Source organism: Balaenoptera musculus, chromosome X, assembly GCF_009873245.2.
Source record: "Balaenoptera musculus isolate JJ_BM4_2016_0621 chromosome X, mBalMus1.pri.v3, whole genome shotgun sequence".
Classification (NCBI taxonomy): Eukaryota; Metazoa; Chordata; class Mammalia; order Artiodactyla; family Balaenopteridae; genus Balaenoptera; species Balaenoptera musculus.
In genome coordinates this window covers 125,228,882-125,244,875 of record NC_045806.1, presented here as the reverse complement: position 1 = coordinate 125,244,875, position 15,994 = coordinate 125,228,882, and the positions used below count along the sequence as shown (strand labels likewise).

The following is a 15,994-nucleotide window of genomic DNA, read 5'->3' as shown; positions in this document are numbered from 1 at the left end:
CCTGCTGGGTGCCCGCGGGCTCCGCCCCTCAAGCTCCAGCCCCGCCCGCAGGCTGCCGCCCCGCCCCTCGCGCATAGGCCCCGCCCCCGAGACTGCAGGCTCGCCCCGCCCCTCGCACCACAGTCGCAGTCCCACCCCACCTCACCTCGTCTCCGTCGGGCACGCCCCGCCAGAGCTCGCGCGCGCCCCTCCCCCGCCCTCCCGGGGCCGCGCCGCGCGCGCGCCGGTTCTGGGCGAGGCCCTGCAGTAGCGGCAGGGTTCCTCCCTCTTCTGCTCCTCCTCCTCCTTCCCGGCTCCTCCCCGACCACCCCCTCGGGCGCTCTCGCGCTAACTGTGCTCCTCTGGGCCCCGACCGCCCGCTCCCAACCATGGTGGCCTGGCACTCGGCGTTCCTCATCTGCCTCGCTTTCTCCTTGGCCACTGTGGTCCAGAGAGGTAAGGCGGGCGGGGGGCACGCGGGGACCCCGCCCTCTGGGCCCGTGGGGCGGGGGCCCTGCGCCCCGTGGGCCCGGTGGTGCGCATGAGCGGCTCGGCCCCCGCCCGAGGGCCTGCTGCGGAGGCTGCCGGCGGGCAGGCGGGGCCGTGCGGGAGGATGGGGCGGGGGTGCTAGCCCCGAGCCCGCGGGGGCTGACCGTGCCGCAGTCCATGTGGCCGGTGGGGAGGGACCGGGACCCCTCCTGGTGCTGGGCTAGAAACAGCGGGATACTCCCCCCTTAAAATCCTGAACAAGGTGTCTCCGCCGGTGACAACACCTGTCCCCGGGAGATTGCCGTTGGAAAAACCTTGAAGAGAGCACTCATTCCCCGAGCAGGGCTTCTCAAAATGTGTTTCCAGGCCACCTGCAGCAGAAGCACCTGGGGAGCTTCCTGTGCTCACTCCTACTTTGTCAGGATCTCGGCGGGGATGGGGGGGTGGACGGGGGGTGGACGGGGAACGGCGGTGTGTAAGTCTAACCAGCTCCCCAGGAGCTTCTGGTACCCGCCCCAGTTTTCGAGCCATTGGTGATATTTTGCCAAGGAGGAGGAGAGAGAAATTCTACCAAATCAAGGAAGCAAGTTTCTTAGACCCTCGCTACTCAAAGTGTGGTCCAAGGCCCGCAACGACATCTCTTGGGACTTGTTAGGAATGCAGCATCTCAGGCCCCGCCCCTGACCTACTGAGTCAGATTCTGCATTAACTAGATCCCCGGGTAATTCGCAGGCACATTTAAGTTTGAGAAGCGTCTTCTTAGAATAAATGCAGTCTGTGGTTAAAAATAGGGTCGCCAACGAGTCCCAGCAGAATCTTCTTACACTTACTTATCTCATCTCCACATCAGAAAAAGAGGTTGAGGAAAACAGTGCAGTGAGCACAGAATTGTGCTCTGAGCTTCCTGACACAAAGGCAGATTCAGCTAGTTAAAAACACATGAGCTCAGCAAAAACAAAACCGTGTCCTATAAGTGCGTTCTAGTGAGGGTTATGTTACTTATAAGGAACACTGGAAAACAGTAGACAGTCCAAAGCAGTTTTGCAAAAGATGTAGAAATGTTTCTCATGCGGGCAGCCCTCCTGGAGTCTGTACAAGAAGAGCCATTCAGCATTCTACAAAGGTGCCAGGCTCTGTTCTAGACACTGATGCTGCAGCAGTGAACAAAATTCAGGCTCTGTCCTCGTGGAGCTGACATCCTGATGCGGGAGAAAATAAGTGCAAACATCGTAATCTATATACAATTAGTGCAGTGAAGAATAATAAAGCAAGTTACAGGGTTGTTGAATTTTGTTTCATTTTTCCCTTCGGGGTTAAGATTTTTATTTTGTTTATGATGCATTTGTGGGGAAAAGTATGATCACTTGATTAACTTGCATCTAATGATATGGGACATTTGAAAGTGGAAGTGCAAAAAAGTTCGAAAAATTCTCCCTTCAAGGCTGTCTTCTGCAGGTCTTCAACATGGTAGGCACATTGAGAAGGTGAGGAATTTAAATGATGAGGTGTCAGGTTTTTATCATTACGGGTTACACTAGGTGATTTACAAAGTGGTGGGGGAAACTGCAAATGGGTGCAGCCATTTTACAGATGAGGAAACGGAGGCGCACAGAGGTGAAGTAACTTGCCTCAGGTGGCAAAGCTAAGATTTGATTCCAGGCTCGTCTGATTCCACTGTCCTTGCTTTTAAGTATTAGGCATAATGCCTTTACACCTGGAGGCTGCCCTCCTCCTACGCCTTACTGGCCAAGTGGCCTTGGGAAAGTGCTCTGAACTTGGTTCGGTTTGCTCATCTGTATAATGCCTAACAACTCATAAAGGTATCTCGAGGGAACCAGGCGTGTGTCACCCTCAGATTTGCAACCCTGCCACCAGCTACCATCTCCTGAGGGCTTGCTGTGTACCACTTCACATATATATTTTTTAATTGCCCCAGGAGTTTGGCTTGTTAGGTATAATCCCCGCCTTCCAGATGAGGGGTCCCTGGTCACATAACTCGGAAGGATAGAGCCAGGATCCCACCCATTTAAGATTGCTAGCCAGTGATCTTTTTAAATTTTAATTAACGCTGAACCAGAAGAAGCTTTTGCGTCAAGGTAGGGCCCCAGTTTCCTGGATCTTTTGTGCAGAACAACATGACAAATACGGGTTTTGCATTGGTGGTCCCCTTTGGGGATCCGGGCAGTTAGTTTCAGAGCTACTGTGTCAAAATGAACAAACACAAAGCAGGTCTCAGTTAGGTACCCACTGGCTCTCTGGGAGCCCCCAGGTGGTGGATCAGGTGGGTCTGCCCAAGAGCCACTTTCTTCTTGGTCCTGGTCCTCAGTAATGAGGTGTGACCTAGAAAGCCTGGCAGGCCTCAGGAGACACTCAGAACCTCGAAGCACGATTGTGAAATCCGCACGGACTCAGGCAAGTTGAGACAGATTTTAGGCTCCCAGGAGTTTAAAAGGTGGTTAACAAGTCATTCCTGTTCTAATTACAGATGGGCTTTTAGTTCACTGTGTATTTTACTAGTTCTGAAAAATCGTCTGAGGACAGGTATGTCCCCTGTCTGCACCTACAGAAATGGAAGCTGCGCTTTTGACTTCCGGGGAGAAGAATCTCAGGGGTACGGGTGGGTAATAATCATACGAGGGCTCCACTTCCCCAGTGTCTTCCACGCGCCAGGCCCTCAGGGCCTCACACACATTTACACCTCCTAACTACCCTGAAAGCTTGGCACTGTGACCCATCTTGTCTCCTGATGTTCGTAATGGCTGTTTGCATACAGCCTTGAAAAGTAACTGAGCGGTAACCCATAACTCAGATGAAAAATGTGGTCCAGTGAGGTTTTGGACTTGAACTCAGGTTTATCTGAGTAACCAAAGGAGGGGTCATAAATGCAGTTATATCCAGGGATGGGGCAGGTGACAGAAATGGGAGCCGTGGCCAAGAATGTGTGATGAGCGTGCTGGCAGATCTCCAAGTGCCTGCTCCTTTAAAGAGAGGCAGCCCGGCCAAGAGAGGGAGAGTGCCAGCTGCGAAGCAGGCCTGCCCAGCGCTACCACGGTGCAGGGCAAGTCACTTAACTGCTTGTTGCCTCAGTTTTCTCATCTGGAAAATGGGGATAATACCACCATCTGCCTCATGGGGCTGTTACTAGGATTAAATGAGTGCAAATGGATAAAGTACTTAGCACAACACCTGGCTCCGAGTGAGCTCTGTGCTAGTAACTATTATTCCAAGCCACATTTAAAAAATACACAGGGCAAACCTTGAAAATATTATGCTAAGTGAAGGAAGCCAGACACAAAAGCCCACATATTGCATGATTCCGTTTATATGTAATGTCCAGAGTTGGCAAATCCATAGAGACAAAAAGTAGATAAGTGGTTGCCAGGGTCTAAGGGGAATGAAGAGTGACTGCCTAATAGGTACCAGGTTTCCTTTTAGGGTGATGGAAATGTTCTGGAACTGGATAGAGGTGGTGGTTGTACAACCTCGTGAATGTACCAAGAACCACTAAATTGTACGCTTTGAAAGGGTGAGTTGTATGGTATGTGGATTATATCTCTGTTTAAAACATTCACTGCAGTCCAAGCAGAACAAATGAGGGAGGTGGCAGCATGTGACCCCTGGGTTGGGGTTGGTCTTCAGGGCCCCCGAGTTTGGTCGGGCCAGGGAGAGCGAGAGCAGGGGGGGCCCCGAGTGCTGGTGGCGCTGGGATCCAGGCAGAAGCCGTGTGGGCTGACTTGGGCTATTGGGTTTGAGCCAGACAGACCCCTGGGGCACCTGGAGGATTGGCCCGCCTGAGTGCAGCAGTGGCCCCTGCAAAGGCGCATCCTGGGCAGGGGGGACCTTCCCTGTCCTGCGTGGCTCGGGGTTGCCCTTATGCACCCCGGTCACTGCAGTGGACCGACAGGGCCTAGGGACTGTTTGCCTTTTAGTCTCACCTGTTTTGACTGGTTTGCAGCCCCTTCCTCACTGTCAAAGGTCACATCCCATCCCCTCCATCATTTTGGATACCAGGTAACAAAAATGTGTGTGTTTCTTAAACAGGCGCACACACACAGAAATCACCCAAGAGTCAGTGCCAGCAGGCACTGAGGAGGGGCCTCCAGCAGAGGTGACGGCGATGAGGGTGAAGAGGCTGTTGGCAGCTCGCAGGGGAGTGTGGGGAGCAGCTGATTTTGGTTTTCGTGAGTTCAGGAAAGATCCTTTCCAGGCGCACTGACTCCCGTTCTGGGTTCTTCCCCCACCTGGTGGTGGTGCTTTCCCTGCTGTGTGTCCACTCCTCCCCTTTGCACTTGGCATGTATTCCTCTGCTGCTCTTGGCGTGTGGGGGGAGGCCCGGCTCTGTCTGGAGTTTCCTGTTCCCCAGCCCAGGCTGGGCCCTCCCTGAGGCTGGCTCACAGGTCCACTGACTGGCCAATCTTGGTTTGCATGTAAAAGCCTAAAGTCATCCTAAACGCGTAATAGAAACAGGGGAGAAATCTTTCATGCAGGTCAGTGTTCCAAATGGCCCCCAAAGATGTCCATGCCCTAATCTCTGGAACCTGTGACTATGGGAGGTTACATAGTGATTTCAGCCGGCAAGAGGACCTCAGTCTTTGTCTTCTTTGAAGAGAGAATTCAGCAAAGAGACCAAGACTGCAAAGCAGGTACAGACTTTATTAGAAGCACAGTACATGTGGGAGAGCACACAGGCAAACTCATGGAGTAGGGGTAGCAATGCCTTGCGCTCTGGGGTAGCTTAGGTAGTTAATATGGGGTTAGTCTTCTGGGGTTTAGATGAGGGTGACCCTCCTTTTTTCTCCCCTATGATCATGTCATCTGCAATTCCTTATTTGGGCTTCCACCAAGCACTAGTTTTTTTTCTTTAATAAATTTATGTATTTATTTATTTATTTTTGGTACGTTGGGTGTTCGTTGCTGCGTGCAGGCTTCCTCTAGTTGCGGCGAGCGGGGGCTACTCTTCGGTGCGGTGCGAGGGCTTCTCATTGCGGTGGCTTCTCTTGTTGCAGAGCATGGACTCTAAGCACGCGGGCTTCAGTAGTTGTGGCTCACGGGCTCAGTAGTTGTGGCTCGTGGGCTCTAGAGCGCAGGCTCAGTAGTCATGGCACACGGGTTTAGTTGCTCCGCAGCACGTGGGATCTTCCCGGACCAGGGCTTGAACCCGGGTCCCCTGCATTGGCAGGCAGATTCTCAACCACTGCGCCACCAGGGAAGCCCCTCAAGCACTATTTTGAATCTTTCTCGTGAGCACCTAAGCAAAACCCAGGGGGAGAGGGGGAAGGGTCAAAACCGCAATGCTAATGATATTACAGTGTGGCCAAGGTTACTAGAGGATGACCTGGGACCCCTTCTGCACATGTGTCGGCCTGGGAAATCTTGACCACAAAAATGAGGAGGCTGTGGTGGGCTCCTTTGTCTTTCAGCCAGTCATGGTGCTTAATTCTTGTAGTTCATCTCAAAGGGTCAGCATGAAACCAGTTGAAACCAGTTGCAGCAGGTTAACCCAGGGCCTATCTATCTCCTTCCTCAACAGTAGAGGGGAATTAAGGTAGCAGGTGGAATTAGGTTGCCAATCAGCTGGCCTGAAAATAAGATTCTCCTGGGTTATGCTGGCTAATTAAAGGATGAGGTTCCTTTAAATATCGAAGAGGAAGGTAGAGGAGTGAGGGTTAGAGTGATGCCACGCGAGAAAGAGTCCCCTGCCTTTGCTGGCTCCAAAGATGGAAGGGGCCGGGAGCCAAGGAATACACAGACTCTGCCCTAGAGCTTCCAGAAGTAATGCAGCCCTGGCAATACCTTGATTTCAGCCCAGGGAGACCGCGTTGGACTTCTGACCTCCCAAACGGTAAGATAAAAGTGTGCGTTGCAGGGCACTATGTTGGCCATCATTTATTACAGCAGCAAGAGGAAGCTAGGAGAAGCTAAGGGGTGGATATTAGCGTCCGCTTCATTCTTTGAAAAAACTAGCTTGTGGTGTTTCTTTACATTGTTTCAATTTTCCCATTTTAAATCAACCCCCAATCTGCTCTCAGTTCAGGATTTTAAAATAAATGTGCAGAAAATTGGATTGTGGTGGTGGCCTTGGTGCGGCAATGAATGCTTTGAAGCACCTCTGAGGGCCCTGGAAGGCAGCTGGATTTCTTTTGCCTGGGTTTGATTTTAAACTACTCCTGAAGGAGATTGCAGAGTGCGCCCTGTTCAGTGGGCCACCTGTATCGGGGGCCCCCGGCTGTGTCCCAAAAGGCCTTTCCTACGCCCCGCCCCGGCCCCCCCCCCAGTCACGATGGCTGCGTTTGAAGCAGGTGCAGTCTGGGTACAGCAGACAGGCTTTCTTCCTTGTCTGGGCTGTGCCTGCCCCTTTGCTGAGGAGGAGGAGTGGGCTGCCGGCTCACCTTTGTCCCCAGGCGGGGTGGGGGAAAGGACCAGAGCAGAAATGGGTGGGCCTGGACCGCCACTCCACCTTCAGCTAGTTTTTTTTAATGAATTTATTTATTTTTGGCTGTGTTGGGTCTTCGTTGCTGCGTGTGGGTTTTCTCTAGTTGCAGTGAGCGGGGGCTACTCTTCGTTGCAGTGTGTGGGCTTCTCATTGCGGTGGCTTCTCTCGTTGCGGAGCACGGGCTCTAGGCGCGTGGGCTTCAGTAGTTGTCGCACGTGGGCTTCAGTAGTTGTGGCACGTGGGCTCAGTAGTTGTGGTGCACGGGCTTTGTTTCTCCGCCGCACGTGGGATCTTCCCGGACCAGGGCTCGAACCCGTGTCCCCTGCATTGGCAGGTGGATTCTTAACCGCTGCGTCACCAAGTAAGCCCTCAAGTAGTTTTGAGCTCTGTTTTTGTTTGTTTTCTACATGGGGTTGCTCATCAGATGTCAGAGGGTTCTGCAACTTTAAAACAAAAACACTTTGAAAACTGTAGTGGAATCCCACAGAGAGGAGTGCCACAGCTCAGTGAACATCTGTTTAAAGGAGCGGCCAGACAGCCTCTGGCTGGCATTGCAAGGTGGTTCTGTTTGGGACTGTTTTCCAACTTAGAGGGGGTACCCTCAGCAAGAAACATTGTTGCAGTGTGGAATTCATGACCCCCAGAATAGTGCCAAGGCACTCAGGGCTCATTTTGACCTTCTTTTTATTTTTATTGCTGCTTCAGCTAGCCTGGGATGATGGAATTAACACGGGCCTGCATTCCAGCGTGGCCCCACCATTTGCTGGCCACAGTTGCCTTATCTGCACCAAGAGGCTGCTGACCTCTGCTTTGTCGGCCTCACAGAATTGTTGGAGTAGCCAATTAACTGCTAATGCAAATAGGCTGTGTTGTCCAGCTATTAGCCAAGTTAGGCTCCCCAGAGGGGAGGAGAATGGGAAAGAGGCCACCTGCCCAAGGGCTGCCTTCTTTGCTTGCTTGCATTGCTTCTAATGAGCATTCAGGGGCTTTCGTTTACAAAAGCCTTTATTGACCAGAACCAAAGTGCCCACCGAATTACTGAGCTGGGCTCAGAGTCCCAATGAGCTCAGAGGAAGAACTGTCCCGGGAGCAATTCTAATTTAGTTGCTCTTCATATCCCGTTGGCCTCCTGCAGAGTTCTGGGCTATCTTTCGGGAGCAATCCCTTTTACTTTCTCACCATTCATTCATTTGGCTCTGTCGTTCAGCTTAAAAAAAAAAAAGCAAAAATCCAAAGTAGTGCCTAAAAAGAAACAAACAAGAACTATATTTTAATCTTTCATTCGTAAAATACAGTATACCGTGTGGACTTGTAGAAGTTTGGGGCTCCCATTAATTTCCTCCCAACACTTGGCTTCCCACCCCTCCCCCGCAGCTGCTCCTGGCCAAGGTTAGTGGTGACCTCAGTGTGGCTGGGTCCAAGGGTCATCTGACACCCTCCCCTGGAAACACTTTCTCCCCTTGGCTTCTGGGAAGCCGCACTGGTCATTCCTTGCCATTCTTCCTCACCTCTGACCTTAGGGCTTGTGGGGATGCCTTGGGCCTAGTCCACCTGCTTTACTTGCACTCGCTTCCCAGGTGCTTTCACCAGCCTCATGGCTTTAAATGAAATCCCATCTGCATACTTTTGACTCTTCAGTTTCTATCCCCAGCTCTGATCTCTCTTGACCTCCAGACTCCTGCATTCAGCATCCCCACGTGGTCCTCTGATGTCTTGCTGGTGTTAAGTTACTGAAATTCTTCCAATTCATCTGTTCTCCCCTCCCACCAACTCGCCCTTCGCTCAGGATTCCTGGACCTCCCCATAATCCAGCAACCAAAGGGTCCATGCCGTGTGCAGCCATGTTAAGTTATTCTGACCATTACCCTTGCTCATACGCGTCACAGAAGACCCAGTGCAAACCTGAGCTGCTGCTGGCTGCCTCCCAGCCTGCCCCTCCCACCTGAGTAACTGGCAGCCCCTCGCTGTTAGGGGCTCTGGCCACTCCTCCATGGCTTCCTTCCCGCATGGCCCCCGTCTGATCTGTCAGCGGACCACGCCTGTGACCACCCTCAGAATCGTCCAGACTCCCACCTGTTTCACCTCCTCTCTGGCTACCTCCCTTGGCTGGGCCACTGTCCCCTCTCGTTGGAGCCCTGGCAGTGACCTCCCAACAGGTGTCTCAGAGTTCACTTCTGCCCCCTACGGTCCAATCTCTACATTGCAGCCAGACCATCTTTAGAGACCTAAATCGCATTGCATCCCTCTGCCCAGAACCCTCCAGTGGCTTCCAGTTGTAATGAAAATAAAACCTAAACCGCTCTGTGGCCTACAAGTTCCAGCAGAATGGGGCCTACGCATGCTCTGACCTTGGCTCCCACCCCTGCCCGGGGCTGGCTTGCTGCTCCTCCAGTATGTTAAGTCCAGTCCATCGCCTTGGCGTCTTCTTGTTTGCCCTCTCCTCTGGCTAGAAGTTCCTCCCCCAGGTAGTTGCATGGTGGGTCTCAAGGGCTTTGGAGTACCCCCATCAAGGTGGGACAGCTCGGGGCTTTGACTGTTTCTACTTGGAGAAGGGTCACAAAAGGTGGAGCAGTTTTACCCCAGATAGAGGCTATTGAGCAGGGTTTCTCAACAATGGCACCGTTGACATTTGGGGTGGGAGAATTCAGCGGGAGGGCTGTCCTGTGCATCATGAGATACTTAGCAGCATTCTTGGCTTCTCCCCACTAGGTGCCAGTAGTACCCCCTCCCAAGTCAGCCAGCCCCAGATGAGTGCAGACATTGCCCAATGGCCCCTGGGAGCAGAACCGCCCAGGTTGAGACCCGCTGCTGAACAGACAGACGTATTCTTTGTGATTCCACTCTCCATTTTCAGTTCCTGGAGTCACTGGAGTTTTCTGTCATCGTCACATTGCCTCAGGATACACATGTGAGAGTAAATCCGATCACAGCCAACCAGGAAAACACCGTAGGCTCCTTGGTGAGCTTTGAGCTCATCCTAGTTACATCAGGCGCATCACCAGTCTCCTTAGGTAGTTATTTTCTGCATAGATTCCCACAGAAGGCTTGTCCCATCTAGTTTGTGTTGATCCTTATTAGCTTCAGTTTTAGCTGACGACCTTGTCTTTTTAAATATGTTTTACCATTTTCTGAGAACTGGTGAAAAAGAATAAACAGAAAAATGAGCCAAAGACTTGACCAGGCAATTCATAAAAGAAGAAATCAAATTGGACAACAAACGTATGAAAAGATGCTCAACCTCATTAGTAATTGGAGAGATGCAAATTAACCTGTAATAAGATAAAATTACATACCCTCCAGTAAGCTAAAAACTATAACGAAGTCTGACAATACCAGGTGTTTACATGGTTACATGAGTAATATGTGCTCTTTGTAGTAAACTTTGAAAATGTAGAGAGGTGTCGAGAAAATGCAAACCCCATAACCCAGGGTTAGCCACTGTTAACATGTTGGAATACAGTACTTTTTTTTTTTTTTGCCGCACTGCATGGCTTGCAGGATCTTAGTTCCCCTACCAGGGATTGAACCCGCGTCCTGCCAGTGACAGCGCTGAGTCCTAACCACTGGACCGCCAGGGAATTCCCTGGAATACCGTATTTCAGTAGTAGTTTTTTTCTCTGTAGAAATATATATTTCACATTATTAGTATTGACCTGTGTATATAGCTTTTTCCCTTATTGTGAAATATGACATAGATATAGAAAAGTGTGCAAGGCCTTTAACAAATAAGTATAAAGTGAAGATCTGTGTCATCACCAATCAGGCCAAGCAATAGAATGTTGACAGCACCCAGGTGGACCTCTGTGTGCCCCTCCTGATCACAGACCCACCCTCCCCCCAGAGGTGACACTAGCCTGCCTTTTGTGCAGTCATTTTTTTTGCTTGATACTTCTAACACCTTTGCATGTGGCCCTAAATAGTTTAGTTTGGCCTGTCCTGTATCCTTGTAGAAATGGAATTACACTCTACGTAGGCTTTTGTGTTTTGCCTCTTTCCCCCACCATTGCTAATGATCTGTTGTGTGTATTTGTGGCTTATTCATCTTCATTGCTATGTATTACTCCACTGTTTGAATATACCACAAGTTTTTTAAAAAATTCATTTCTTCTTTATTTTTTAAAAATTTATTTATTTATTTTTGGCTGCATTGGGTCTTTGTTGCTGTGCGCGGGCTTTCTCTAGTTGCGGCAAGTGGGGGCTACTCTTCATTGCGGTGCGTGGGCTTCTCATTGCCATGTCTTCTCTTGTTGTGGAGCGCAGGCTCTACTGCGCAGGCTTCAGTAGTTGTGGCACATAGGCTCAGTAGTTGTGGCGCACAGGCTTAGTTGCCCCGTGGCATGTGGGATCTTCCCAGACCAGGGTTTGAACCCATGTCCCCTGCATTGGCAGGAGGATTATTAACCACTGTGCCACCAGGGAAGTCCCTTGTTCTCTTACTGATGGATGTTTGGGTGTTTCCAGTTTTTGAATGTTTCAAGCAGTTCTGTCATAACCATTCTTATGTAGATATGTACAAGTTTCCCTAGGGTACTGGTTCTTTTTTTGTTTTTAACTTATTGAAGTATACTTGGTTTAGAATGTTGTTAATTTCTGCTGTACAGCAAAGTAATTCAGTTATATATACATTCTTTTTCATATTCTTTTCCATTATGGTTTATCACAGGATACTGAATAGAGTTCCCTGTGCTCTACAGTAGGACCTTGTTGTTTGTCCATTCTATATATAACAGTTTGCATCTGTTAATCCCAAACTCCCAATCCAGCCCTCCCCCACCCCCTTCCCCCTTGGCAATCACATGTCTGTTCTCTATGTCTGTGAGTCTGTTTCTATTTTGTAGGTAAGTTTATTTGTGTCACATTTTAAATTCCACATATAAGTGATATGATATTTGTCTTTCTCTGACTTACTTCACTTATGATAATCTCTAAGTTCATCCATGTTGCTGCAAGTGGCATTTTTTTATGGCTGAGTAGAGTTCCATTGTATATATATATCTAGGGTGCTGGTTCTTAAACTGTGGTCTGGGGACCCTTGGAGGGCCCCCAAAGTGTTTTCAGGAGTCCACAAGGTCAGGCTGTTTTCATAATAACACTAAGATATTAAATGCATTTTGCAATATTTTCTCACGAGTGTATGTTGTTTCCAGAGTTGATGTGATGTGTAACAACATTACTCTGATGGCTAATGGAATGTGGGCTTGCGTCTTCTTGTGTTTTACATTTTTCTCAGTTTTAATTTCTAATATGATAAATGTCAATGGATATAACCCACATAAACAAAAGCTTTTTGAGATTCTCAAGTTTTGAGCGTATAAGGCCAAAAAGTTTGAACATTGCTGTCCTTGGATTCTACCTAGGAGTGGAGTTTCTGGGTTATGTAGTATTTGTAACTTCAGTCTTAGCAGGTGATGCCACACCGTCTTCCAAAGTGGTTGTGCCAACACTTGGCACTGTCAGACTTCTGTATAATTTTAGCTACTTGTGGGTGTGTAATTTTATATTTTTATGGTTTCATTTGCATCTCTCTGGTTACTAATGAAGTTGGGCATCTTTCCATATGTTTATTGTCCAATTTGATTTCTTTATGAATTGCCTGTTCAAGTCTTGGCTCATTGATCTATTCTTTTCCTATGGTTCTCACACAGGATGCTTTATTTCCTCATGTGCTTGGTTATTTTTGGCTGTGTACTACTCATTGCCCTTGAACTATATATGTGGGGATGCTTTGAAGTCTAGGATAAATGTACCTTCTTCCAGAGAAGATTTGTATTTGACTTTGTCAGGTGCCCTTAGGACATTATTAGCCTGGGACTACTTAAAACAAGTGTCTAATTTTTTCCCTTTGTTTCCACAGCACCAAGGCAGCCTTCCTTGCAGTCCTCTGGAGGTTGAATTGGGAAGGGGCAAGTTTGTTTCTGAGTCACCCTTACCCCAAGGGTATAGTCCTCTGGTGTCCCAGTTTAATGTGGGAAGAATTTTTCTATTAAATAGATTCCTCAATTTAGGTGGTCATGGTCCCAAACTACAGTCCCCTTTGCCTGTCTTGGAAGGTTGCCAAAATCAAAGGCAAAGTTTGTCCAGCTGGGTGTGCGTGGGTTCCCGCATCTCCGGATTTCCTGCTGTCTCTTAGGTTTCGCCATGTTTGTTGTTGTTTTTTACCATTTTGTCAGTTCTTCAGTGTTTTTAAGGGTATGTTTTTTAAAATCACCCATTTTAGTTGTTCTTAATTGGAAGGTTGCTCCAAATAATCTATCCTGCCATTACTAGAAACACAAATTGATATATCTTTATCCTGTTCATGTAACCTTACATTTTCTTGTGTAATTAAAATTGTTTTCAGTACATGATTTCTGATGGCTATTAAGGTGGACTCCAGGTCTTTGCTATTATAAATTTCATTTCAGTAAACGTTTGTACATAATATTTGGCTGACGATAATGGTACCTAATGACAGGGTGGCTGGGAGAGGGCGGAGAGAGAGGGTGTGAACCTTAGTGCTCCATTCACGTCAACTGTTGTTCCTTTTCTTATCACATACACACATGAGGTGGCCAAGGGGGCCTGCGGATGAGGAGACAGTCTCGTGCCGAGCGTGTGGGGAGCCAGCTAGACAGTTAAGGGTTAGAGGAGTAATGTCAGGTGACAAAGGGAGCCGATTAAGGAACGTGGATTGCCAAGGTACCCTGAGGGCCTGGCTCGAGTCACAAACCCTGAACTGGCAGCTGTGCCAACGCCAGTCAGCACAGGGGTGTGAGACCTGCTACTGCGGGGAGGCACCGCCCCACAGCGTGGCCAGGCTGGTGGTTGCTGGGCATATGGTCGGTCCCCTCCAGGAGGTGTTAATTAAGTGCCTCCAGGCACCCTGCTCGGTGCTGGGCCAACGGAGGTGACTCGGGCACTGGCCTTGCTTCCAGAAGGTCCCAGCGTAGTGGGGCTAGAGAGTGGGTTCTCCTCTCAAGGTTGGGGATTAGTAGGGTGAGAGCAGAACGTTGTGACGCGGATTGCTGATGCTCACTCGGGTCTCTGCCGTGACCACGCTGGGGCTGTACCCCAAGGAGAGCAGGAGGGGCCGCCAAAGGGCTGCCTGGCAGGCTCTGCAGGTCAGCTGGGGCAGGAGGTTCGGCCAGGATTGGGAAGATGGGGCCAAGACCAGAGAGTGGGATTTCCAAGGTAGTGCAGTTTCTTGTGCAGAGTGGGGATGCAGTTGCCTTTAGCAGAGTGAGGTGGGTGAAGGGTTTTGGAGATGCGGAAGGTGGTGAAGGGGCCGAGGGCAGGATCTGGAGGATACCCAGGCCGCAGTTAGCATACTAGGTTGACTTGGGCTAGAGAGAGAACCCAGCCACTGCCGGGTGGCTCCACTCGCTGCATGACTCAGAGGGAATATGCTGGAAGTCAGGAGAGGATGGCCTTAAGGATAGGGGCAGCAGCTAGGTAGCTGCAGCCTCACAAGAGGAGGGAGGGCTGACTGAGGGTGAGGGTGGGTTTCTTGGAGGGCCTGATCTTCCCTAGAGAGGAGGAAACAGGCAAAATGTCGTAAAGGTACTTGCCCACGGTCACAGATGGTAACCTTTATAACCACTGCCTCTGAAGTGCAGAAGCCTTTGTGTAGCAGGTTGACTTCCCTTCTCCTCCCACAAGTTGAAATAGTTCTATTTTCACATACCGTACAATTCACCGACTGAAAGTGTAAAATTCGGTGGGTTTTAGTATATTCAGAGTGGGGCAACCATCACATTGCATTCTGGAACATTTCTGTCACCCCAAAAAGAAGCCCCATGCCCTTCAGCAGCCCCTCTCCCAATCCACCCCCCTTCCTCCCTGGCAGCCACTAGTCTGCTTTGTTTCTGTGTATTTGCCTATTTTAGAGACTTCATAGGAGTGGAATCATGCAATGTGTAGCCTTTTGTATCTGGTTTCTTTCAATCAGCATAATGTTGACAAGGTTCATCCATATTGTAGCACGTGTCAGTACTTCATGCCTTTTTATGGCTCAGTAGTATTCCATTGTATGGGTACAACACATTTTATTTACCCATTCCTCAGATGATGGACACTTGGGTTGTTTCTACTCTTTGCCTACTATGAATACTGCTGTAAACATTCATGTACAGACTTTTGTGTGGATGTAAGTTTTCAGTTATCTTGGGTAGAATTGCTAGGTCATATGGTAATGCTGTGTTTTACTTCTCTAGGAACTGTCAGGCGGGTTTACAAAGCTGCTGCATCATTTTACAATCCCACCAGCAGCGTGTGAGGGTTCTAGTTTCTCCACATTCTCACCAATGCTTATTTTCTGTTGTTGTAGTATCTCATTGTGGTTTTGCTTTGCGTTTCCCTAGTGACTAATGAAGTTGAGCGTCCTTTCCTGTGCTTATTGGGTTATGTTCTTGAGTGAAAGTCTCTCCAATGCAGAGGGCACTAAAGTGGGAACCAGGAGTCTTGGAGCTAACTCTAGCCGTGCTCTGTTTCACAGTGGGCGCTTCTAACATTGCTTGTTAGATTGATTGAATCACAGGTCCTTTATGGTATATTGTTCCTGTTATAAATATATCCTACCATCCCCATCCCTTCTTGAGAGCAGGGACCTTGTTAATCAGATCCATCAGTTACTGTCTGTTTCAGTCAGCACCCTCTCCCTTTCCTTGGTTCTCTTCACTCACCTAAGAACATGCTTAAGTTTTCTTTCATCCTGCAAAATCTCTCCTTCCCTTGCCTCCCTTTTAAGCTAATACCCTATCCCTTCCTCCTCCAGATCTCCAGTCCCTGCCCTTCCTCTTCATCTCCCTTTTTTTCTCAGTCAAACTGGAGTGTGGCTTCCGTCATTTGCCCCACTGGTCTACTCGGAGGTTTCACTGAGGCCATCAGGGCAAATGTATTTTTTAAGTAGATATTGAAGTAGCAGGTCCCAGATCATTGATACTGGTGACCTCACTGGGGTGTGGAATTGGAAGGAATGGGGTGATTCTCCCTTGTTACTGTAGGGTTATTTGGGAAGATGCATACAGGGAGCTTCTTGAATTAGTTTAGTAGAGAGCAGGCAGTGGAAGTAGGGGTGCATAGAACTGGTGGCAGGAAATGTCTAGACTAGTGATA

The 15,994-nt window shown here is 49.3% G+C and overlaps 1 protein-coding gene across 4 annotated transcripts in view; it reads left to right on the top strand.

Annotated features, from left to right (window-relative positions):
* Window positions 1-213: 213 nt before the first annotated feature.
* The window catches only part of CD99L2 (CD99 molecule like 2), a 105,066-nt gene continuing 89,285 nt past the window's right edge, over window positions 214-15,994 (top strand). The window contains exons 1-3 of one of the 4 annotated variants that reach the window (XM_036840316.1): window positions 342-435; window positions 4,510-4,649; window positions 4,956-5,111. In XM_036840316.1, coding sequence (XP_036696211.1) covers window positions 5,015-5,111 — 97 coding nt within the window. In that variant the 5' untranslated portion in view covers window positions 342-435; window positions 4,510-4,649; window positions 4,956-5,014. Of the gene's footprint in view, window positions 436-4,509; window positions 5,112-15,994 lie in introns of all 4 variants that reach the window. The other 3 variants (XM_036840319.1, XM_036840318.1, XM_036840317.1) reach the window with 3 other exon arrangements.